This window comes from Balaenoptera physalus, assembly GCF_965194825.1.
Source record: "Balaenoptera physalus genome assembly, chromosome: 8".
In the NCBI taxonomy this organism is placed as follows: Eukaryota; Metazoa; Chordata; class Mammalia; order Artiodactyla; family Balaenopteridae; genus Balaenoptera; species Balaenoptera physalus.
The window spans coordinates 124383744-124408105 of NC_138887.1; the positions used below are offsets into that span (position 1 = coordinate 124383744).

Below are 24362 nucleotides of genomic sequence, written 5' to 3' on the forward strand. Positions count from 1 at the left end.
CTCAGTAGTTGAGGCGCACGGGCTTAGTTGCTCCGCGGCATGTGGGATCTTCCTGGACCAGGGCTCGAACCCGTGTCCCCTGCATTGGCAGGCGGATTCTTAACCACTGTTCCACCAGGGAAGTCCAAGATCTGCCTTTCTAAATCAGACTCTGAAATGTCTTTATAAGATTAGTTTTATTACAAAAGTAACACATGATTGCTTTAATAAATAAAGCAATGCAAAGGTACTTAAACGTAAGTTAATGATCCCCCCATACACACCCACTCCAAACTGTCTCTAGTTCCCCAAAAAGATACCAGTGGTCCTTTTCACACCCTTCTTCCTGGTCATACACGGAGGGGGAAATGCAGATACACAGATGGGCTTTCCCAGAAAATTACATCATGTTATAACCACTGCTCTGCAACTTACTTTTCCTACTTACTATATAATGGACATTTTCCTGGCCAGAAAATAGACATTTTACTCATTTTTAAATATCTTTGTAATATTCCATACCATAGATCCACCATAATATAGGAAACCATTACCATAAAACATTCCCACATCACTGGATTTATAGCTGTCATGGGTTTTTGCCACTATAAATACTGGTGGATGCCTTTGCTTTTACATGTGTGAATCTCAAAAATAAATGAAATTATCAGTGTATTTTTCATTTGGTAAATATTGCCAGATTACGTTCCGAAAGAATGTCACCAAACATACCGACCAGCAAAGTACGTCAGTGCCCATTTCCCTGCGTTCTCACCAGCACTGGATGTTATTCATCTTTTAATTTCTGGCAATCTGATGGGTGTGGTTTATAATTATGTTTTTTACTAATTACTATTAGTAAATAGTAACCTAATTACTATTGAAGGTTAACATATTTTCACGTAGTATGTGGGCCTTTTTCATTTTCTCTTCTGTAAATTACTATTCACATCTTCACCCACCTTCCTATGGAATTCTTTGCCTTTTTCTTATAATGTGTAAGAGTTCTTTGTAGTTAAGAATCCAAACCCTTGGTCTGCCATGTCGCTAATGGTTTTCCCAATCTGTTTATCTTTTTTATAATTGTGGCAAAATATACATAATATGTGCCATCGTAACCATTTTTAAGTGTACAGCTCATTGGCACTAAGTACATCCACACTGCTATGCACCGTCACCACCATCCATCTTCAGAACTTTCTCATCTTCCCAAACTGAAGCTCTGTCCCCACTGAGCACGACTCCCCGTCCCCCCTCCCAGCCCCTGGTGCCCCCCACCCATTCTACCTTCTGTCTCTATGAATCTCCTCCTCTTGGGACCTCAAATGAGTGGAATCATTAAGTATCTGTCCTTTGTGTCTGGTTTATTTCACTCAGCATCATGCTCTCCAGGGTCACCCATGTTGTAACATGTGTCAGAACTTCCCTGCTTCTTCAGGCTGGGTAACGTTCCAGTGTGTGGATGAGCTACATTTTGTTAATCCATTCACATCAGTGGACAGTTGGGTTGCTTCCTGGCTACGGTGAGTAACATTGCTGTAAACTTGGAGGTACAAATATCTGAGTCCCTGTTTTCCTTTCTTTTGAGTATATACCCAGAAGTGGAATTGCTGGATCATACTGTAACTTTATTTTTAATTTTTTGAGGAACCACCATACTATTTTCCACAGCAGCTACACCATTTTACATTCCCACCCACAGGGTACAAGGGATCCGATTTCTCCACATGCTTGACAACACCTGTGATTTTCTGGGTTTTGGTTCTTTACAGTAGCCATCACAGTAGGTGTGAGGTGGCGACTCTGTTTCTTTTGGCTTTTCTTTACAAAGTATCTTATTCCACGCAAGCATTTTAATTGTGCTTAACAAGGCCTGTTGGGCTTTTTGAAAATATATATAAGGTTAGTAGGATCATATATTTCTACCTGTATTCCAAGAAAAGGGAGGGGAGAAGAGAAGGAGAGACGGCCAGAGGGGGAGGGGGAGAGAGAGAGAGAGAGGGAGAGAGGAACCGAGTCTGACCGCAGAACATTCTGGACTCCACACACCGGCCCCCTGTCGTGTCCTGGCTGCCGGGCCACACCTCTCTGGCCCACACCCACCTGCTGCCAGGCTGAATCATGCAGTCACTCGTGGGAACCACAGATCCAGGCCAGCACCTCTTTTTGTTGCTGCCTATCACCCCACTCTGCCACTTCACAGCCGGCTCTTGACTGTACTAGAGAACATATCAAATATTGTCTGTCTCCATAAATCAAGGCCTGTGTGTTTATACTTACATTTAAATTGCTTTCCTTTTCCAAAGAACTCAAAGCTATTATGTTATATAATGTTAATGTAATTCCATGCCAGGGAGGCCAGTCGGGGTTAGGGAAAGAAAGCCTCCGAGAACAGCTGTGACTTCCAGGCCTGCTTTTTGTCAAGGACAAAGGGGAGGGAACAGAGCTACAGCTTTTATCCTGCTGGTGCCACCCTAGTCTCCAATTAAATTAAACAGGCACACCTGTTTCCTTTATAATCCAACTTCACCAAGTCAGGGCAGATGACATTTTTTTTTAATAAAATTATTTTTAAAGCTGCCTCCAAATAAAAGCTTCAGGAGGTACCGTCGCAAGAAGCCACAGCGGGACCCAGAGAGAGGGCCAGCCACGCGAGGTTGCACCCCGAGGCGCTCAGGCCGGACAGCCCTGCAGCATCGCAAACCGGGACACCTCTGGTCACAGAGGCCACACCCCAGCCCAGGCCACCGCTTGTCATGATGTGAACAGAACCCCCCCAAGCAAAAACACGAAACGGAACCATCCAGCGGGTCAGCAGTTCGCCCCCAGGGCACGCGAGCTGCCGGGACACAGACACAAAGTTGTTCCCAGCCCTGAAATCCGCGCTCTCCGACCCAGGACTTTCTCACCCCGGAACGCCTGGCGCACCTGGTGTCTGACCTTCAGCCCCTTAACAGTGTCCCCCGTGGGCCTGGCAAAGACCAGCGAGCTCAGCGAAGGTCAGGCAGAGGCCCCTTCACCCCGAGGGCCTCACTGCACTGGACGGAAGGGTCCCAGGGCCGCACGGCCTCCCAAGTTGGCTCCACCCACAAGCCCCGCGTTGCACAGAGAGCCAGGTGGAGCCAGAGAGCCTGTGTCAGGCAGTGAGCGCCGCAGGCAGGATCCAGGCAGGGACAAAATCCACCCCAAACACACCCATAATCTAACGCCAGGGACGGGCAGTGAGGGAGAAGAGAGCCCGCCGCATGCTGGGCCATGATCAACGTGTGCATTGCCCGATCTGCTGCCCATCAAACAAGACGCTGGGTCTTCTTCTAAGGGGCAGCCCCTCTGAGCAAAGGTCCAGAGCCCGGGACTGGGAGGACGCCCTGCTCTGATATTTTAGGTCCCCCGTTGTGGGCTACGAGCCCTACCTGAAAACACAAAGCACCAGACGTCTTCTTCTCCGCCTAATAAGAGAGGAAAAGAGGGGGCCGAAAGGATGCAGCTGCGGAAGAGGAGAGATGGGAAGAATCTGAGAGTCCCCAAATCAACCAGCCTGACTCCGGAATTCTAGGTTCATGGAGCCTCAGCTACTTTCATTGACACTAGTCTGAGCATAACCACCTGTAACTTTTAAATACAAATAAACAGCTTTACTGTTCAAAGCTTCTCACGAATCACCTTAAAATGACGCTCTTCGGAAGAATCAAACAAAACCAGCCTCACCCAGAACCTTCGCTCTGCACGGTGAAGCCACTCTTGGAGTCATGGTGGGTCAGTGGGACAGAGGCAAACCCAGACCCTCAGCCGTGTGTCCGGTGGCACCAGCACTTACCGTTCACGCAGGTCTCAGAGGGTGCGCACAGGCCATCCTCGAATAAGCAGCCTGGGGAGGAAACACAAAGGAGAAAGGAGTCAGGGCCTCAAGACGAGCAAGGCAGCCCTCGGGGCCACGGCATCTGCTGACTCCCGCGTCCCAGAGAAACAGTGCAGACCTGCACGGGCTCTGTGGGTCTGGCCTTTCTGAGATGACGCTGCATCATCTGGAAGCCAGAACAAGCCGCCCCTGGCTTGAGTCAGTGAGAGGGAATGAATGCAGGCCCGCTTCTCCACCAGGACGACAACCACAGTCATCCTGTCCCTTCTGGCAACGAGGAGGGGCCGTGCGCCCGAGGGGGCCTTCCTGGTGAGCAGCGGAGGGGGCGCGCGGGCTGGGCCCTTCAGGCAGACCCCTCCGCGGCGAGCTCCCCGTCAGGGCCAGGCCCACAGGGCTCTGTGAGCACCATCACTTGGGCAGCGCCCTGGGTCCCTCTCTCAAGCATCCTGACACCCCCTACGCACGCCCGAAGTGGACAGGCAGCCTGCGTTTGTGGCCAAGGAGTGGAGAAAGAGGAGGGAGAAAGGCACGTGCTCCATAAAGAGACCAGAACGTGAAGCGAGTGCGACGCCAGACAAGTTTACCCACAAGCGGGGGGCGGGGGAAGGGCACAGAAGGTGGACCTCCTGCCCTGCGTTCAAGTACATCTGCGATGCAGGGAAAGGACAAGAGAAAATCCATCCCCACTGGGGTGATGCGGTCAGGTGAGGGTGTGAACAGCGCGAACAATACTCAGAGTGGTCCTCAGGGCCCCCATGCTATAACCACACCTGCCCCAGCGGAGGGCCGTGAGCCAACAAAGGCCAGGTGTATTCTGAACACACTGTGCCTCTCAGCAGTGCAGAGAACACGTGACCTTCAAAGCGTAATGCCTGCACTCCTGTTCCTCCAACTGACAAACTCCTATTTATCCACTAAGACCCAAGTCAACAGTCCCCCCTGGAAACTCCCTTGACTACGCTGGCCAATTAGTTCTGTCCAGGCATCCGCTGTAGGACTCTCCACATTGTATTGTGATGTCAACTTAAGGGCATAACTTCTCTGAACATGAGATTCTCAAGGTGAGGAACCACATAAATTCATGTTTTTACCCTCTACCATTGCGTGAATGGCTACCCGTGTGTCTGGCGAACTGCAGGTGCTCAAGAGTAAACAGATGAGTGAAAGAGGGTGACAAAGAGAGAAAGTCATTAATTACAAGGGGTTCACCCCCAGGGTCACTGTGAAGTTTCCAATCAGGGAACTGCTCTAAGGTCCTACAGCTGAAGCACTCATTCCTTTAAACAGATAAGGACTGAGGAAGGCCCAGAACCCGGATCCGCAGAGGATGCAAAATATGGTCCCAGAACCAAGGAAGAGAGTCTCACAGAGGATGGAACCGCCCAAATTCATGAGAATAAGGAGTCTCACCCTGCCCTTGTGACAACCTTAAGAGCCGGACCTTACAGTCCCCTCGATCCAGAGGAGAAGCCCTAAGAGGCAGGCCCAGGGTGCAGACCCGCAGCAAGCTGGACACTGCCCTGGGCCTCAGCTCTAAGCAGAGGTTCCATCCTCCTGAAACCTCACAGCCTCATGAGAGACCGCATTTCTTTTTTAGTCTAGTTTCAACGCACACCTTTACCACCTCCTTTACCGTGAACTGACCCCAGGGTCCAGTTCCCCTCTTCTCGCAGCTGCTGCCTCCTGCCCCACTCCTCCCTCCCTCCAGAGCCAGGCCGAGCGCGGGATAGGAGGAAAACACCCTAAGAGGGAAGCTGCATGAATGTCCCCCCCAAGACAGCCTGGCACAGGGAGACTTAGGGAGACTGAGTCCAGTCTGGCTCCCCCCAAAGCAGTGACCTCGAGGAGGTCCCCTGGCTCCTCTGGTCTCAGCATCCTGAGCACTGCAATCAGGGCCAGGTTAGCCGACCTCTAAGGCTCTGCCCATCCACCCAGAGGGAGACCCGCTCGGCTGGGTGACCAGAAGCAACTGCCAAGGGTCTCGCGAGAAGCTGGGGGCTTGGGCCGCCTCTGCCACAGCCCAGGCCCTCAGGGGTGGCTGCTCTCCATTACTGCCCGGGACGATCGCAGAAGACCTCGGAGGAAGGCAGGACAGAGTGGCAAGGGCGGCCGCATGGCTCGGGCCGGAGACGCGCCCACAGTAAGAACTCCGTGCTTGTCACGTGGAAGCGGCAGGTGACACTGCTAGAAAAGGCATCAGGAAAAGGCTTCATTCGCTTCCCGTCCTGCTCTCATCACGGCTGACGGTCAGATGCGATCTGAATGGGATGTGCATCACGAGGCACTCGAATCCCGACCTGGGAACAACAGTGTGCCATCGGTGTCCACCTGGCTTGGTCTACCCCAGGGAGCCGGAGAAAATGCGCCAGAGAGACCGCCACTGGCAGCATGTCAAGTTATTTACGGCCAGAGCTGCAAACGCTGCGCGCATCTCCCCCAGCCAGGCAACATGCTAATCTGACTGCTGATTTACTCGTGTTGTTATTTGCACTAAAATTAAGAAAGACCATATTTCATTTTCAATATCAGCCATAAACCATCGAGAGAGAAAGAAAGAGACGTTTGCCTGACAGCGCTTGGTTTGGACAGAGTCTCGTCCCCAGGTCGGCACTGCCCCCTCACCCTGGGCGGTCCCCGCTCACGCTGCTGCCTCAGGTCAAGTGCATGGATGCTCTCGGGTCCAGATGTCGCTCTGAAGGCAAGAGTTAAATCCATGAAGAAAGCCACAGCCGGCCATCTACCCTGCATCTCCTGGGGCCCAGTGCTCAGACTGGAACTCCTCACTTAAGGGTGTGGTCCACACTGCCCATAAAGACAAGGAGCGCACGCGCACACACATACACACACACCCCTGAGCTTTTTTAGTTCAAAATCTCCTTCCTCTTTACGTTCTCTGAATACTGAGAGGGACAGTGTCACCATCTTGGTGCCTCTTTTTTCTTATCCTATTCACAATTAAAATGGATCCAGCTCTTCTGAGAGGACCCAGGCTGGCTCTGCCTCTCATACCCCACCACTCCCAAGAGGCATGCAGGAAGGGTTTTGTATTTTGTGGTCGAAAGAGTCCATGTGAGCTGGACCCCACCGCGCTGTCGATTGGAGACTCACCCTCACCTGCCCCCAACCTGTCCCTTCCACTCCTGGGGGTCCCCGCAGGTGGGACTCTGCTGCAGGGGCCAGAGGCCCCAGCCCCGCCAACTCCATCACCTCCATTCCAACCAGCCACAGTGGAGCCGTTCACCCACCTGGGGCTGGTCTTCTCGCCTGACAAACCAGAATCAAAAGAACTCCCTCCCCTCCCTCAGGGCTTCTGCAAAAGTTCTGAGACAGACATAAACATGCACTAACATAATACAGAGGTTTTGTGACTGAATAATGTAAGAAAAAGCTGAATGTAAAGTGAATCCTCTCACCAGAAATAAAATAGCTCCCCTCTCAGATGGACCACAGGAACAAGAGCAGTGGTTCTGGATCTTCTACAAGGTAAGAGGAAGATTCTCAGAAACCAAGAGTATTCTCACCCAGTTTTGTTAGAACTGAGAGCTGATAATGCTGCTAAGCCAAGAATGGTTTAGTATCACAGCCAAGTAAAACTACAGCGAAATCCAGCCGGCACAGGACTACCTGGCATGTGTTAATGACAAGTACGTCATCCTTTTCCCAGTGGCAATTTTCCACAAAATGTCTTCTCATAAGTGGATTTTCCATTACTTTGTCACTTGTCCCAAGTAAACAATACAATGTAGCGACCTTCCCGCTACCTTGTACACTTGTGCTCCTGAGCTTGTCAGTTGAACACTGTGACCTGTGCCTTCCATACATTGTGTCAAGGCCTACGATAACGCTGCAATGCACCGATTCCCATTTTATAGATGAGGAAAACCAGGACCCAAAAAGGTGAATAATATGTCCACAGCCAAAAGCCAGGTTTGCCCCTGCCCCAAAGATGCTCTTCCCCACTATTCCACGCTGTTCCGGTTAAGAGGGTGTGTGCTCACCAAGGTCACCTGAGCAGAGGGAGGCAGGGGTGAGGCCACTGGACTTGCACCTGACGGAGTGGCACGTCCAGACCTCAGCCTTCACTCCACTCCTCCCCCTTCACCGGCAGCCCTTCTCTCCCGTGCATGCAGAGCAGATCTGGGGGAAGGAGAGGACAGCCTGTGTGTTATTCAGTCACCTGCTGTCTGGAGGGAAGGCGAGAGGGCCACTGACACCCTCGGGGAGCCCCTGCAGCCGCATGCGCCTCCCCTACGGCGACACCCCTGCCTCGGCTCTGCTCCCGGCCCCGACACGCTGCCCCAGCCCCGGCAGCAGCCCCCAGCCCGGCAGGAAGGGACGGGAGGCCACTCAGAGCGGGCGGGACGCAGGGCTTCAGCCCCTGCAGACGCGCGAAGTCGTGGCAGACCCCGTCCCGTGAGCTGAGCACCAGGAGCCCCGGCCCAGAGGCACCGGCCTGAGGCAAGTCTCAAAGCAGAAGCTGAAGAAACCAAAGGAAACAAGGGGAAACCAGCCCAGGAGCAGCGCCCCACCTGGTGGCACCCCAGGAAAGCCCGGCAGATGGGCAGACCTCGATTTGGGGCTGGTTTGTTTTTTAGGCTTTGCTTTTGGTACTGACTTGTCATATACTTAGCTTGTTCTCCACTCATTTGGACCATTTCTCTTCTTCCGGGAGCTGCTTCTGGGCTCTACCTGTCTAAGTAGCAGCAACCTAGAAGCTGCGTGTGTGTGGCCTTGGAACACGAAGATTCGTGCCTGAACCAAGCTGTGAGACACCGGACCCGAGTGGGAGCAGTGCAGGCCCTCCCAGCGCAGTGCCTGCAGGCCAGGGGGCCCCTGCGGGTGTGGGTCCTGAGGGCCACCTCCCCGCGGCGAGCGCCAGGACAGCTCTGTGGTCCCCGGGAAGCCCTCAGAGCTGGAGCTGGGCACAGACGCCCCCGGCTCCTCTTAACGCCAGCATGCGCAGGTGGACCCCCCTGCTCGTCCCCCGCCAGGCCCTCCCGGGAGCGGGGCCGGCGTGTGGTGGTGGATCAGGCGAGCTCACGTGGGAGGGGCCGCTCCTCTGCTCCTAAAGGGAGCTGGACGGGGGCTCTCAAGGCCTCCAGCTCGCAAACGCGGGCGTCCACACTCAGCATGTGGCTCGCCCGGTTCAGTCGTTCCCTTTACTGGGAAAAGTGGTGTCAGCACACAGGTGACAGGGACAAGGCCTCTGGTAAAGTGTGTACCACCCTCATCCCGTGACCGTCCACCCCCGGGCCCGACGTCTCTCGAGCGCCTGGCCGGCCCACTAGGCAGCAGGAGGGGCCTCTCCTGACGGGGCAGAGGTCCAGGGCAGGGGCGGCTGGTGGACCGGGTGGCGACAGGTCCCCTCTCCCACCACGACTGCCGGGTTCTCCAGCCGGGGCGGAGGGGGGGCCACCTCCTAAAAGAGCAGAGAAGCCCTGCCAAGGCGGGGGTGGAAGGCCCAGCCCGGCTCCCTCCCTGACAGCCGCAGGGATGCACAGGCAGCTCTGAGTCCGGCATCAAGCCCATTTCACAGACGCCTGTCAAGCCCGGCTGAATGGAGCTGGCATCTGACAGCAGGCATCAGGCCGTCAGCTGGTGCTGGGCAATACCACAGACAGTTGTCACCTGGACCGCGGGGCCCAGGCCGTCACCTGCTTCTTCCCCAGGCTTGTGCGTATCTTCCTCAAGGCCCGCACGCGGGTGCCTGCACGCACTCCCTCACCCTCGCCCCTGAGCGGTCCTCCACGGGGCCCACGTTGAGGCTGGTACCCGGCGAAGCCCCCGTGCTGCCCCCATCGCCACACACACGGGGCGGACAGAGTCGTGCGAGCACAGAAGGCAGCCTCTCAAGATAGACACTCAACCTCTCGTGGCCACGGCGTCTGCGAGCGTGTTTTACGCCACAGCCGTACCAGCTCTGGCACAGGGAACACGGCGGGCGTCACAACTTAAACATCTAAGGCAAAGTCGCGTGACAGAAACCCTGCCTGCCCCTGACCTCTTCGAGACCCCAGCAGACACCCAGGCCCAGCGAGCGCTGCTGCCGACACGGTTCCGAGCCCGCTGCCCCCACCCCCGGCAGCGGCGCCGTGTCTGCCTGGCTCTGCTGAGCCTCAGGAAGCGCAGCGGGGCCGCGAGCCCCTGGACCCGGGGCACGTGACCGCGGCATCCACCGGCAGCGGCCGCCCCATATCAGCTTCTCATCGTCTCCCTCACGGAAAGCACGAAGGGCTTGCAACCCTGAATTCTGGGGATCACATTATACCCTTTTCTAGGAACTACATTAGCAACGAAGGCGTTAAGAGTGAACAGAGGTTCTCTTTAAAGCCGTCTTCACCTCTGATATTCTGAAGGGGAAGCGGAGGGGCCAGCTCCGCACGGACTTCTCCGAGGTGAAGGCGGGGGTTCCCTGCCCCCGGCACCGCTCTCAACGTCACCGCGCCCCAGGCACAGGCCACACAAACAGCGAGGCCCCCTGCGCCCACTGAGCTGTGCCTGGATGCTTCCATCAGATCAAAGGCAAAAATGCTTCAGGGCAGGGTGTCCAGGCAGGAACAGAAAACCACTTCCACATTAAAAACCCACTTCTCTTGGAACAAGACTCTGAAAAGCAAGCAAGAGATTAAAGGGCACCAGCCCAGGGGCTGCACAATCCGAAACTGGCGCTTACCTCCTGAGACAAGGGCAACAAGATCTCAGATCGAAGCCCTGATGGAGATTTCAAAGAGAGTGGGGAGCAAAAGGGGGAGAGGGAGGAGCGGGGCTGCCCGCCCCCCAGGACGCCTCAGAAGGAGAAGCAGCTCCTGTCACAGGCCCGTCCTCCCCTTGGAGAGAGGGGGGCGGGCAACCCCTCTGCTGTGTGCAGCCGCCCACCAGCAGGTCTCTGTCCACAAAGGGGACGGTGCAGGGGCGGAGACAGGAACAAAGCCCTGCAGCCAGCCCGCGGCCAGCGGGTGGCAGCCCTCGTCCTCACGTCCTGCACGTCCACCTTCATCTTCCCAGGTCGTTAGGTGTGGGCTCTGCCAGGGCCACACCTCCCACCCCAGGGCCACGCGAACCTCTCTCTGCTGCACACCTGGGCGGCTTGCTGCGCGGCGGGCAAAGTGCACCTGGTTCAGTAACATCAGCCCCATGCATTCCCACTCCAGCTGGACTAGGTGTATTCTGAGTGGCATTTTAACTGTCTCTTTGCTTTTTGTTCTCAGACAGGTTTTCTGAACTGCAATAATATTTTCCCCAAAAAGGGTATTTGTTGAATTATTCTTTTGGATTTAGAAAGCATTTCTAATCTTGTTTCCATAGATACAAAGTTAAAGAAAAGCTTTGAAAAAAATATTTAACAAGGAGCCTTGAATGTCAAATACTGAGGGTGCAAACACCCACTGCATTAGGAGAAAGAAATGGAACCCCAGAGACCCCCCGACTGGCTCAGTCATGAGCCAGGCCAAACACAGCAGCTCCCCGTGAAAGAACCGCGTGGAAGTGAGAACAACTGACGGAGACCAGACAGAAGTAGGGCTGCGGGTGTGGTGCACGTGCACTGCAGACCCAGCCTTCCGCGGATGTGCTGGATGCATGGCTTGGGGACTGTCGCAGTGCTGGGCTGCCTCGGGTCTCAGGTGAAACAGGGAAAGATTAGTTCAGTTTCTCAGCCATTCCTGATGCATGGGGCCCTGGATAGTCACATAAAATCTCAGGACCCTCCTTAGGAAATCGATCTTATTTTGCCATCATCACATGATAGAACACACAGTTCTCAAACTTTACTGCCCATGAATCAACCGGGGTCCTGATAAAATGCCATGTTGATTCGTGAGGCCGGAGTGGATCCCAAATTTCTGCATTTCCAACGAGAAGCAAGGGCACAACATGTAGAAATAATTTTAATTTAAAATTTTTAGAACTTCCCCGGTGGCTCAGTGCTTAAGAATCCGCCTGCCAATGCAAGGGACATGGGTTCGATCCCTGGTCCGGGAAGATCCCACATGCCGCGGAGCAACTAAGCCCGTGCGCCACAACTACTGAGCCCACGTGCCACAACTACTGAGCCTGCACGCCACAACTACTGAGCCTGTGCTCTAGAGCCTGCGAGTCACAACTACTGAGCCCACACGCTACAACTACTGAGCCTGTGCTCTACGGCCCGTGTGCCACAACTACTGAGCCCACACGCCACGACTACTGAGCCTGTGCTCTAGAGCCCGTGAGCCACAACTACTGAGCCCACACGCCACGACTACTGAGCCTGCACTCTAGAGCCCACGAGCCACAACTACTGAGCCCACATGCCACGACAACCGAGCCTGTGCTCTAGAGCCCACAAGCCACAACTACTGAGCCCACACGCCACAACTACTGAGACTGCGCTCTAGAGCCCACATGCCACAACAACTGAGCCTGTGCTCTACAGCCCACAAGCCACAACTACTAAGCCCACGCGCCTAGAGCCCGTGCTCCGCAACAAGAGAAGCCATAGCAATAAGAAGCCTGCGAACCACAACGAAGAGTAGCCCCTGCTCACCGCAACTAGAGAAAACCTGCATGCAGCAACGAAGACCCAACGCAGCCAGATAAATAAATAAATAGCAGCATCCCCCCCAAAAAATAAATCAATAAATTTTGAATCAGCATATTATTAAAGATTGTATTATAAAGTAAATTTAACAAACCTTTTATGATTCATTTTTTGGATCCAAATTCTGTATTTTTCCAAACATCAAGTGACATGCCTTATTCAAATTATTTTGTATTAGCTATGAAAGAAAAAATTCATACATCAACTAACGTTTATGAGTATCTTAGGTTTCATTTTAAGATAGGTGTATATTTATATTTTAATCAGGATTAAAAGGCAAGAACTGCCCCTATGGCTTGATGTTTACAATTCTCACACCACGAGCTCAGAAACATCTCACGTCTTTTTCAGATAATTTTCTGGTTTTGTTTTTAAATGATGAGATAAGAAAGAACGTTTGCTATTTGTGAGCACTTGTCCACAAAAGAAGCATGGTGGTAAGTGTAGTCTTCATGCCAAACATGAAAACCCAAATGAGACAACTGTCACTGCACATCCTTTTAACACTGACACCTGAAGTACTGGGGACACGCAGACACACGACCGAGGATGGGGCTGAAGGGCTAGGAAGCGTGTCTGGGTGAATCTGAGCAGTAACTGTTTTCTTCCTCCTCGTTAACTTGTTGTATTTCTGCATCCTTGTTCTCCTGCATCCTGCTGTCCACGGTAGGTCCAGATTACCAGCGGAACAGGGAAGAAAAATGACTGAAAACTGTGTCACAGTGATATGAACGAGCAGCGTCCAGTTGGCAATGACGTCCCGTAGGACACAGGCCACGGTACGTTAACAAGCTTTACTCAGAAAGGGCTGGGGCCACTACACTTGAAAACTGTGAGCTGACACGGTTTCAGTCTACCTTCCCTGCTCTCGTCTATCCCTGTCTCCAGCGAGGCACACAGTTCAGGAGTGAACAGAGACCAGGAGCGACAGGCCACCTGCAGCGGTGGACACTCCTCTCCCTGGTTCCGCCTCTCCCCTCCCCTCACCAGAGCTGGAGCCCATCAAGCCACCCGGGGGTCAGAGAGAGGAGCCCCAGGAGCTTCAGGGTACCCGGGGCACGCAAAGCACGGCCACACGCTTGTGCAGGTGAAGTGCGATTGGCACACAGCCCACCCCCCTGCTTACGCCTCATCTATGGCTGCTTCTCTCCTACAACAGCTGAGCTCAATACTTGTGACAGACACCATGCGCCTGAAAAGCCTCAGTTATTTACAGAAAACTGAGCTGGCCCCGGTCCCTTAGAAGGAAAGCAGATTGCTCATGGGACCAAAAGGAGGTTAGAAACTGGGCTTGAAAACACAGGCGGGAACCAAGACAGGACCCCTCCAGAACACACCACGAGGGATGCAGCCGCGCCCACGGGACTCCGCAGCAGCCCGGCCCAGCACACTCCTCGGGGCGTCCCTCCTCGCTGCACACTCAGAGCCGGCAGGCAGCGCGAGGCCGGCCTCGCCTACGTCAGGTGGCCTCGCGGCCCCAGCACAATCCACACAGGGGCAGCCACTCGCCCCCAAACCTGCACTGCACTGCACTGCCCAAGCACACGTGGGCCTTTCCGGGGTCCCAGGACACCACGGACTCCAAGTTCACCTCAGAACACAAGCTGGTTTTTTCCCACATTCACTGCTGAGCCACCCAGCCTGGACCGTCCTGGACCATTCCCACCACTGACCTCTCGACCCCAGAACGGGACTCTGTCCTCATCCTCGTGGGGATTCACACGTCGTAGCCTCAGCCTAAATCTTCTGGACTCTACCTGTGCAATTCCAGCTTCTCTCCAGCCCTCCCCTCTGCGTCCTGTGCACATTTAATAAACCGGTCCATCCTTCCCATCTATATCTAAGTCTTGGGCAGGCAGGGCCAACTGAGTCCTGCACTGGACCTGGGGCCACGTCCAGGGCTGGCTAACCACCAACGTCGTTGGTAAAAGCTTGCAGCAAATGCCCCTACGAGCCTTCTTTCCGCATTTGCCACAGCTGTTTGACCCTGCGGGGCAGGCCCGGGACTCTTCCTCCAGAGAAGGAAGCAGGACTGAGGTCAACGTGCCATCCTGCCCCCCGCCCAGTAGGAGGTGCATGAACCTCACGGAGTCACCTCTGTGATTCAGTTCAAGGGCCCAACACCCAACCCATTCCCCCTTCTATCAAGCAGAGTTAAAAGGTCAAGGTGACACAGAACCAAAGTTGAGTGCTGTTTCAAAAAGCAGGACCACAACTGCATGCATGGGGAAATCAGCTCTCAAGATTTCTTTTCCTTCTTTCCAGTCCCCACGGCCTCATGTACATCTATATTATGGGTTCTGCTGACAACACACTATAGGAAAAGGCAAACTGCCAGCCAGCAGGCGTGGCTGAGCTCACGGGCAGAGTGCCGCGAGGAAAACGTGATGAGCCCCGTCTTTGTCTGGTGCTGGCAGGCTGGCCTGAGGCCCTGGGTGGCCACACATGGCGAGAACTGACGGTGACACGCCAGCAGAGCTGCCTACAGGTTTGCTCAGGAGAAGTGATGGGTGACGTGCTCACCCCCTTCTCCGTGCCTAGCTGTGAGCAACTAGGGGCATCTTAAATTGCAATTCCACTCACCAAGCATCCATTCAAGGTCCCTTATGGGCCACAGACACAAGTGAAATACAGAGGCCCGTCCCCAGAAGCCACCACGGGAAGTGCACCTGCATGCCTCACGTCGGTGATGATGGCCCACCAGTAACGTTTCAGGGCCTCCGTCCCCAAGTGTCGAGGGCATGCCAGAAAATGTGCCCTGTCCCGTGCATGCTAGGGAACGTTCCTCTGGGCCTGGTTCTCAGAGGGAACACTGGATGCTTTCAATGTGATGACTCTGTATCTTAGCTTCCCCCTCTGGGGTCCCCCGCAGCCCCCATGACACAGACTAACCCGGATGTCCCCGGTGTGCTGACGAACGTTTGCTTCGCTTACTCAACCCAGAGCAGGTGCTCGGTAGAGAGGAACTAAAAGCTCTGCTGCATTTATTCAGTAATAAATGAGTGATTTCTCAAACTCTCACCCCGTGAGAACCTCACACCCTCAAACTACCCCCCTTCTCATTCTCACACGTTCAGAATAAGGCTATTTTATGTTTTCCAAAATTTCATTACAAAAAGAAAATTCTACCCTTCTTCGCATCCACTGTAACTCCCCTTCTATTCTAGCCCAGGCTCTTTCTTTCCTATTGTAACAGTAAAGCAGTTCAGAGACGTCAGAAATTCTCCCATTTGACGAAAAACACTTCCGTGTAGAAGAAGCAACCCCATTCTCAGAAAAATGAGGAAGAGAAGGAACAGCAGGAGAAAGACAGTCGTGAGCAGATCAGATGGGAATGCGAAGAGCCACCAGAAAGGGTACAAAGAACACTGTGCTAGAAGGAGACTGGACTCTTTTCAGAGACAATTAACTAATGAGAAAGTGCTGGGTCCTGGTTTCTGTGCACAGGGCAGCAGCAGCCACGAGACCCAAGGCGCTCTGTTCTCTTATGACCCCTCCCACAACAAGCCTTACTCTCTCGCACCTGTGAGACCGGATGTAGTTTGCAGAGAATCTCACCAGCATAACAAGTGCCAGTGATGCACGATTTTCAATTTGTTTTTCTCAAGTCGAAAGGTTGAAAACAGTTGCCTAGGACTTGGGGACAGCAGAAAACGCCAGGTTACTTTTTCTTCTGACGTCTGTGACTCTACACCCTCTTCTTAGGTGCAGATCACTGCAGAACCCCCTCCCTCCCTACCCTCTCACACGTCTTCTCTTCATTTCCCCCTCACCTCAAAAAACAAGGAGGCGGCTGAGCGAGCTGATGTGTCAGGACCGGCAATAGCACCTCAAGGTCCATTTCCAGGACTAGCAGCGCCAGCCTCATCCTGTCCCGGGGCCCACAGAGAGCGGCATGGTTTCGTGATTCCACTTAAGTGACTGGACAAAGGCTACGCGTTGAGATATGAACGTGGAGGTTACATCAATTTACGTAGAATTCAGAAGGTAAGAGAACCCACAAATCACAGAATGACTTGTTCCTCCAACTCTTCTAAACCGTGCACGTCTTGTAGCCACATGAAAGACCATACAAACAGGGTGCTGCCCTTGTCCCCTGAACACACCTCAACAGACATCCACGGCCTTGCTGAAGAAAAAGAAAACTTCTACAGGCAAGTCTCGCCGCACAGCCTTGCCCCACAGATAACACGCAGAGTCCCCACACGTTTCCCAAGCATCACGTCTCTGTGGTCCCAGGGGATCAGCTCAAGCGTGTGGGTGGGAGCCTGTTCACTGGGCCCCTGGGTAGAACAGGTTGTTATCGCAGTATTTAAAAAGAAGTCATCCTTAAGTGAAAGAAGCCAGTCTGAAAATTCTGGAAAAGGCAAAACTATAGAAACAGGAAAAAGATCAGTGGTTTCCAGGGGTCCAGGGAGAGAGGGCTGACTGGGCGAAGCGCAGAGCATTTTTCGAGCAGTGAAACTTCTCCGTAATTGTGGACACATGACTCTACACTCCTGTCGAAGCCCACTGAACTTACAGCACAAAGATGAACCTAAATGTATGCAAATTTAACCAAAAATTAACAGTGAGGCAGGAGGACCCTGTGATGGAATGAAGACTATGACAAAAGAATCTAACTATGTTACAAATGTGAGAAATCACCACCTCTCAGGAGCTGGGGGAAAGACGCTGACCTAAGTAACTTTGGAAATGAGGAGAGCCTATAAAACTACTGGCAAAAGACACTGTACATAAGCCCTGTATTTTGGTTGATAAAGTTTCACCAGGAGCACAGACTAGCAGTTCTGACACTGAAATCCAACAGTTAAGTAAATAGATGGCAGTTGGTGGGGGCCAGATCTCTCACCGTTGGAGCTGGAGACTACAGAAGCAAAGGCAGGAGACAGAAGGACCCCCGTGGCGATGAACTAGGGCTGGAGACACCAGTAAGAGCTGCTGTTTAGCCTGATACAGATACAGATGGTCACAGAGAGAAATATTTATAAGTATGATCAGTGCACACACATGTGACTCCTTGCTCTGTTAGCTAAGACGCCCACAAGCAATGACACCACAGTAGCAATGAGCACACCCAGTGCTCAGATCCTGGCTTCTAATCCCACTCACAAATAAAAGGCACTAAGATTCCTTAGAGAAATGGCTAATGCTAAGATTCGGGCAGGAAATACACCAGATGAGCCTAGAGCATCATGTAGTGCCAGAAAGTAAGGAAGTGCTCAAAAAGCAGCCAATAAATGGAAGTATTCAAAGAGAGCCAACTGAAATAGCTCCTAATGACCAAAGCTGGAAAAATCTGAGCAAAAAAAATAAAGTAGTAGTGGATTATTATCCAAACTATAAAAGAAATTAGCGAATAAATAAACGAGGAAAAGAGACAAATCTCCTGTGCAGGAAAATTCCAAACAATCTGTGTAGATTTCCCACTTCGAGGAGGGGAGCACAAGTCCCACTCCTTAGACGTGGGCTGTGCAGAGCGACTTCCTTCCAGAGAGCACAGTGTGGAAGGGGGGAAAGAGCTACTTCACACGGACGCCCCTGGCAAACACACCTCAGCCAGGAGGTCAAGGTCAACGTCAACAGGGATAAGTCATCTTGATAGTGTGTGCCCTTGACACAATGTAACGAGAACAGCATTCACCTCTGTGGTCTTCCTCCCAGAAATTCATAACCCCAGTGTAATCATGAGAAAAATATCAACAAAGCCAAACTGAGGGACACTCTACAACATATCTGACCAGCACTCCTCAAGGTCAAGGTCACCAAAAACAAGGGGCGTCTGAGGAAACGTCATGGCCAAGAGGAGCCTAAGGAGACATGATGACTAATGTAACATGGTACCTGGATGGGCTCCTGGAGCAGAAAAAGGACGCTGAGAAAAACTAAAGAAATTTGAATAAAGTGTGGAATTTAACTAATAGTAATATGTCAATATCAGTTCATTAATTATAACAAATATATGTACTAATGTAAGATGGTAATAAGGAGAAACTGGGTGTGGGGTATATGGGAATTCTCTGTACTATCATCACAGTCTTTTTGTAAATCTTAAGCTGTTCTTTTAAAAAGTTGTTTTTAAATAAATTAAAATATATATATATGTATATATATATATATATATACACATATATATATATACACACACACACACACACACACACACATACACTTATATATAGTATGGCCACACAATGGAATATACGAAACCATCAAACATTCTATAAGTTAATATTTCTTAACATAATAATAGACTTATGCTAAATTAAGTTCTAAAAAGCTAGCTATAAATACGAAGGGTGTAAAAAGCAGCACTGAAATTTACAGTGGTCTTCTACGTTGGGCAGTGGGAATATGCTGCCATTTTATTTTCTCCTTTTTTGTGAATCTGTGTTTTTAAATGTTACTGCCTTTGTAGTATGAAATATTCTACAGGTTATCAGTTACTGGATTTACAAAAAGTCATTGGATAAAAGAAGTTGAGGAAACGATCCTGATTTCTTCACAGTTTGAAAGTGGTTTTGACTGCTCACTCGCTCCGCCCATCACCCCAAGAAAACCAAAAGGTCTGGCTCATCTTTAAAATGCCCAGAACCCCGTGTCAACAAACCTTGAATTGAACAACGCAGATACTGAACAGAGAAGCTGTGACCACATTACCTTCCTGAAGCTCCGTCTAAGACTGATTCCAAGAAGGGCTACTCGACAGGCCCTAACCTTTCCTTCTGTCCCCGAGGGTTTCCTTACCCCACCCCAGGAATGTCGGGGCTTCTGGGCTGAGCTCTCTTGAACACAACCCAGTAAATGGGGAGGGCTCACACAGAGGACACACAGCTGGTGGGGATAACGGGTGGGAGCCAATCAGGGGGACCTTCGGGGTTGCGAGCCCCACGAGAGTGGCCTGGCAGAGTGACGCTTAGCGCTGGTGAAGTAATTAAGCCCACGTGGCCCCAGAGGAGACAGTCTCAGCTGTGTCCAGCTGTGGGCGTCCCCGAGGGACATAGCATACCGCCGCACCCCAGGACAAGATGATGGCTCCCACTGACGGAAGAGTCATCATTTCATCGGCAAGAACTCACATGTGTGTGACAGCCACCCCTCCTCCCCTGTGCCCAGCCGGTGGTCAAAGGAAACACAGGTAAGAACCAAACGCACTTTGCAAACATAGAACCCATCGACACGCAAACACACCGCCGACACCTGAACACAGCACCCACCAACGTGCAAGCAGCTGTCAGCTGTCTGCTTGAGTTTGCTTCTTCCTCACCTAAAGCTAATGAAAGATTTGGAGAATATTTATGAAAAGAAAATATTAGAGGATAGATCTGCCCTAATCTGTTTCATTAAAAAGAAAACAGGAACAGTTTCTGTGGAATTTCAAGGTCAAAAGATACTTCCCTCTGAAACTTTACCTTTCAAAGTTGATACAATATTTTTTAAAAAGAAAATAGGGACAGAAAACGACGTCACAAATGTGACCACGTGGCTGACCCCTCCCAGAGCGACAAGCACCTACCCGCCTACGTCATGCGGCGTGTGTCTGGTTTGGTGACCCAGCCGGGCCTGCCTGCTCTCACCACAAAAGCCCCTGAGGAGACAGTGAGAGCAAAAGCACCCGAAGTAAAGGAAACCATCCACCTGTGCCTCTTTATTTATACCCGCAGTACTGTTTCTTGTCCAGATAACTTTCAGGGAACGTTAAAAACACTGCCGCTGATCAGGAAGCGTGAAAGCAGCCACACGAGCACCAGGGCAGCGGGCGGGTCAGCACGGGGAGAGGGCCGCCGCGGGGGGAAAAGGCCGCCGCGGGGAGAGGGCCGCCGCGGGGGGAGAAAGTGGCTCCCCTCCTGCCGCTGCTGACAGGCCTCTGAACCCACCTGGCCGTGGCCTTGCCCTTCCTCTGTCTCCTGCTTCCCCACTTCTGGGGGGGCCTCACCAGGGCTCGGAAAACTGACTCCGTCCTCCTGCATTCCTGACCTCGTTTCCTATGTATGGATGCGACAGGCTGAGCTGTGTCCCCCAAAATTTGTACGTTGAAGTCCTGACCCCAGGACCTCAGGATGTGGCTGCATTTGGAGATGCGGGTCTGTAAAGAGGTGATTAAGTTAAAACCGTGAGTCATGAATGGGCCCTGATCCCATACGACGGGCGTCCTTATAAAAAAAGGAGATCAGGACACAGACACACACGGGGTGACCACGTGAGGACACGGGGAGAAGACATCCAACTGCGCACCAAGGAGAGAGGCCTCAGAGAAACCAGCCCTGCCCACACGTTGATCTGCCCACCAGGCCAGCAGGAACGAAGTGGGAATGCCCAGGAGGAGCCCAGCGGGAACATGGACCCCCACCACAGGTAACCCACAGACAGGTGACCGAGAGAGGGCGCTGGGATGGACGCCGGTGTTCACAGGGCCGCCCGGGATGCGACTGCAAACTCTCTTCTCCTGAAGGGGCTACAGTCCTCTGGAACAACCTGCGTTCTCTGTGTCAGGGATTCTGTGTGTTCTGGATGAAGGAGAATCAAACGGGAGGAGGGAGCAGTGGGGAGCTGCACAGCAAGCGGCTCCGACGAACATGCGGAGCTGCAAACGTGGGAGGGGGCCTCTCACCCCTGGAGACTCTCCCTCACTCTTACACCACGCGGGGTCTCCAAGGGAGTCCCGACCATTTGGCAAAAGGGGGCCAAGGGGGCAGGTAAGGAACTGAGCAGAAACATGGAATGAGCTCCTGTCATTCCCCACCCCCTTCACACACACGCGCACACACATGCAAGCACGCCCCTCAGGGTTGCTGCTGCAGCCAAGACGCAAACAGAGAACACAGAGAGATACTGACATTCACTCTTAGGACAGACTGTCCCCAACAAAGAAGTAGAGTTAAGTCAGATATTCGGAGCTCAGAACTAGTGATTTGGTGGCCTGGCCAGCCCACGAAACCTGTTTAATCCAAAATACACTTTAAATACTACATATTTGCAATAAAAAGTAATGTTAAAGTAACGGAAAACCAGCTCTTTGCAACAATAATTAAGCAAAAACAATTGAATGGAACCCCCAATAAATGTTTATTCATACTGGGTGCTGATTCAAGAACCTGAGGAAGACAGTTCAGTGAGAACAGGCTGAGGACCAGGGCGGTGATTCGGGGGTTCTGCAGAGCCTTCCGGGCGAACTCAAGTCCCCGACGCTTGGCACATGGCTCACTCCATCTTCTACTTCACCTCTCGCCGTCTTACTCCTTTTCCTTGAAATGGGCGGACTCGATGGCGCTGTTCTCACATTTACTGGCTGTGAGGAACGCTGTGCAGCTCACAGTGTAAATGAGGAGGCGGGTAAGAGAAAGGGGCGCAAGGAGAGGGCAGGAGAGCTCTCCTGGGCTGACAGCGAGAGTCGGAAGAGAAAGACGGGGACACAGCCACAGGGCATGCGTGTGTGTGTGCACGTGTGGTGAGTGTGAGTGTATGTGTGTGGGCAGGGTGTGTGTGCAGGTTTAAGCAAATGTATGGAAAAGCAGAGCCAGGGTTGGAATTACCCACCGTGAAGAGTTGGTAGCAAAGGAAAAAGAACATCACACTCCTGAGGTGTATTTTACCACCAAAACCCCCATTTCTTCACCCTTCCTGAGGGTGGTGTAGCCCCTACAGTTCTTGACGCAGCCTCTGTTCACTCAGAACAGTGTGGGTGTTACGGTGGTAGCGGGTGATGGAGTGGGCAAGTCACCTCGAAACATAAATGCATGTGTGCACGTGCGTGTGAGGGCATGTTTTGGGGGAGGGGAAATGCACAAAGGAACAACCAACTTTATGTGCACACACAAGATATTTACAATCGAGTCTCTGTGGCTTAAGCACCACTATTTCCTTGAGTGACACAAGCAGAACCCAGAAGTCAAAGAACTTGCAGTTGTTCTGTGTTCCAGTTGTTTTAATTTAAAGAGGAAAAAATAAAGGAAAAACCAATAAGGAACTTCAGAGTTGCAGACAGAGCTCATTTCTCTCTCGTTTTTCCTCAAAGAAAAGTCGGCGTTGCCGCCAGATGGAAGTCCATCGATGGAATTCACATGAACTCTAGTTGCCACCAAAAGGCCGACAACAAACTAAAAGACACATCAAAAACAAGACTGTGGGAGGACCTTCAAGATGGCAGAGGAGTGAGACGCGGAGATCGCCTTCCTCCCCACAGATACATCAGAAATACATCTACATGTGGAACAGCTCCTACAGAACACCTACTGAACGGTGGCAGAAGACGTCAGACCTCCCAAAAGGCAAGAAACTCCCCACGTACCTGGGTAGGGCAAAAGAAAAAGGTAAAAACAGAGACAAAGAATAGGGACAGCACCTGCACCAGTGGGAGGGAACTCTGAAGGAGGAAAGGTTTCCACACACTAGGAGCCCCTTCGCGGGCGGGGACTGCGGTGGGCGGAGGGGGGAGCTTCAGAGCCACGGAGGAGAGCGCAGCCACAGGGGTGCGGAGGGCAAAGCGGAGAGACTCCCGCACGGAGGATCGGTGCCGAGCAGCACTCACCAGCCCGAGATGCTTGTCTGCTCCCCCGCCGGGGCGGGCGGGGGCTGGGAGCTGAGGCTCGGGCTGCGATCGGATCGCAGGGAGAGGACTGGGGTTGGCGGCGTGAACACAGCCTGAAGGGGCTAGTGTGCCACGGCGAGCCGGGAGGGAGTCCGGGAAAAGGTCTGGAGCTGCCGAACAGGCAAGAGACTTTGTCTTACCTCTTTGTTTCGCGGCACGCAAGGAGAGGGGATTCAGAGCGCCGCCTAAACGAGCTCCAGAGACGGGCGCGAACCGCGGCCATCAGCGCGGACCCCAGAGATGGGCATGAGACGCTAAGGCTGCTGCTGCCGCCACCAAGAAGCCTGTGTGTGAGCCCAGGTCACTGTCCACACCGCCCCTCCCGGGAGCCTGTGCAGCCCGCCATCGCCAGGGTCCCATGATCCAGGGACAACTTCCCCGGGAGAACGCACGGCGCGCCTCAGGCTGCTGCAACGTCACACCGGCCTCGGCCGCCGCAGGCTCGCCCCGCATCCGTACCCCTCCCTCCCCCCGCCTGAGTGAGCCACAGCCCCCTAATCAGCTGCTCCTTTAACCCCGTCCTGTCTGAGCAAAGAACAGACGCCCTCAGGCGACCTACACACAGAGGCGGGTCCAAATCCAAAGCTGAACCCCGGGAGCTGCGCGAACAAAGAAGAGAAAGGAAATTTCTCCCAGCAGCCTCAGAAGCAGCAGATTAAAGCTCCACAGTCAACTTGATGTGCCTGCATCTGTGGAATACCTGAATAGACAAAGAATCATCCCAAAATGAGGAGGTGGACTTTGGGAGCAACTGTACACTTGGGGTTTGCTGTCTGCGACTGACTTCTGATTTTTATGGGTTCTTTTTCGATTGTGTTTATTTCTACTGAGTCATTTCCCCTCCCCCACAAACATGGAAGACAAGATGGAGAAGAGCAGTGAAGAGGAGAAATGCCGGGGGTGGGGTAACAGTCTGGCCTCAGAAGTTCACCCAGGTGCGGGGGAGGGGCCGGCCTGCGGCTCCGGCCAGGGTCCTCTCCTCTTGTCTCCCCAGTGGCCCCATGGCAGTCCTTTGAGCTGCCAGTTAACGCGGAGACTATGCTTTCGAAGGCCATGGAGGCACCGGGTATCCTCTTATTTGAACCCCGTGGGTGAAGGCCAGGCAGGTTGCATCCTCCACTGCACAGAGTCCTCTCGAGGATGGGCCATGCACCCGCAGCGGTTTTCCTGCAGTTCTGACTGGTCGCCTGCACCATCTCGTTGGGCTCCACGGACCTCATGATCTTCAGACTCCATGTAAAGTGCCGGGAGCACACTTGACCTCCCAACGTGCTTTCTTTGGTTTTTATGTTTATCTTAGTATAGTTTTTAGCACTTGTTATCATTGGTGGGTTTGTTTACTGGTTTGGTTGCTCTCC

At 52.7% G+C, this 24362-nt stretch overlaps 1 protein-coding gene across 2 annotated transcripts in view; it reads right to left on the minus strand.

Moving 5' to 3' along the window:
• PTPRN2 (protein tyrosine phosphatase receptor type N2) overlaps positions 1-24362 on the minus strand; it is a 707285-nt gene that overhangs the window by 634279 nt on the left and 48644 nt on the right. For both annotated transcript variants that reach the window (XM_082472631.1, XM_082472630.1), the window contains exon 2: positions 3797-3847. In XM_082472631.1, coding sequence (XP_082328757.1) covers positions 3797-3847 — 51 coding nt within the window. The remainder of the gene's footprint in view (positions 1-3796; positions 3848-24362) is intronic.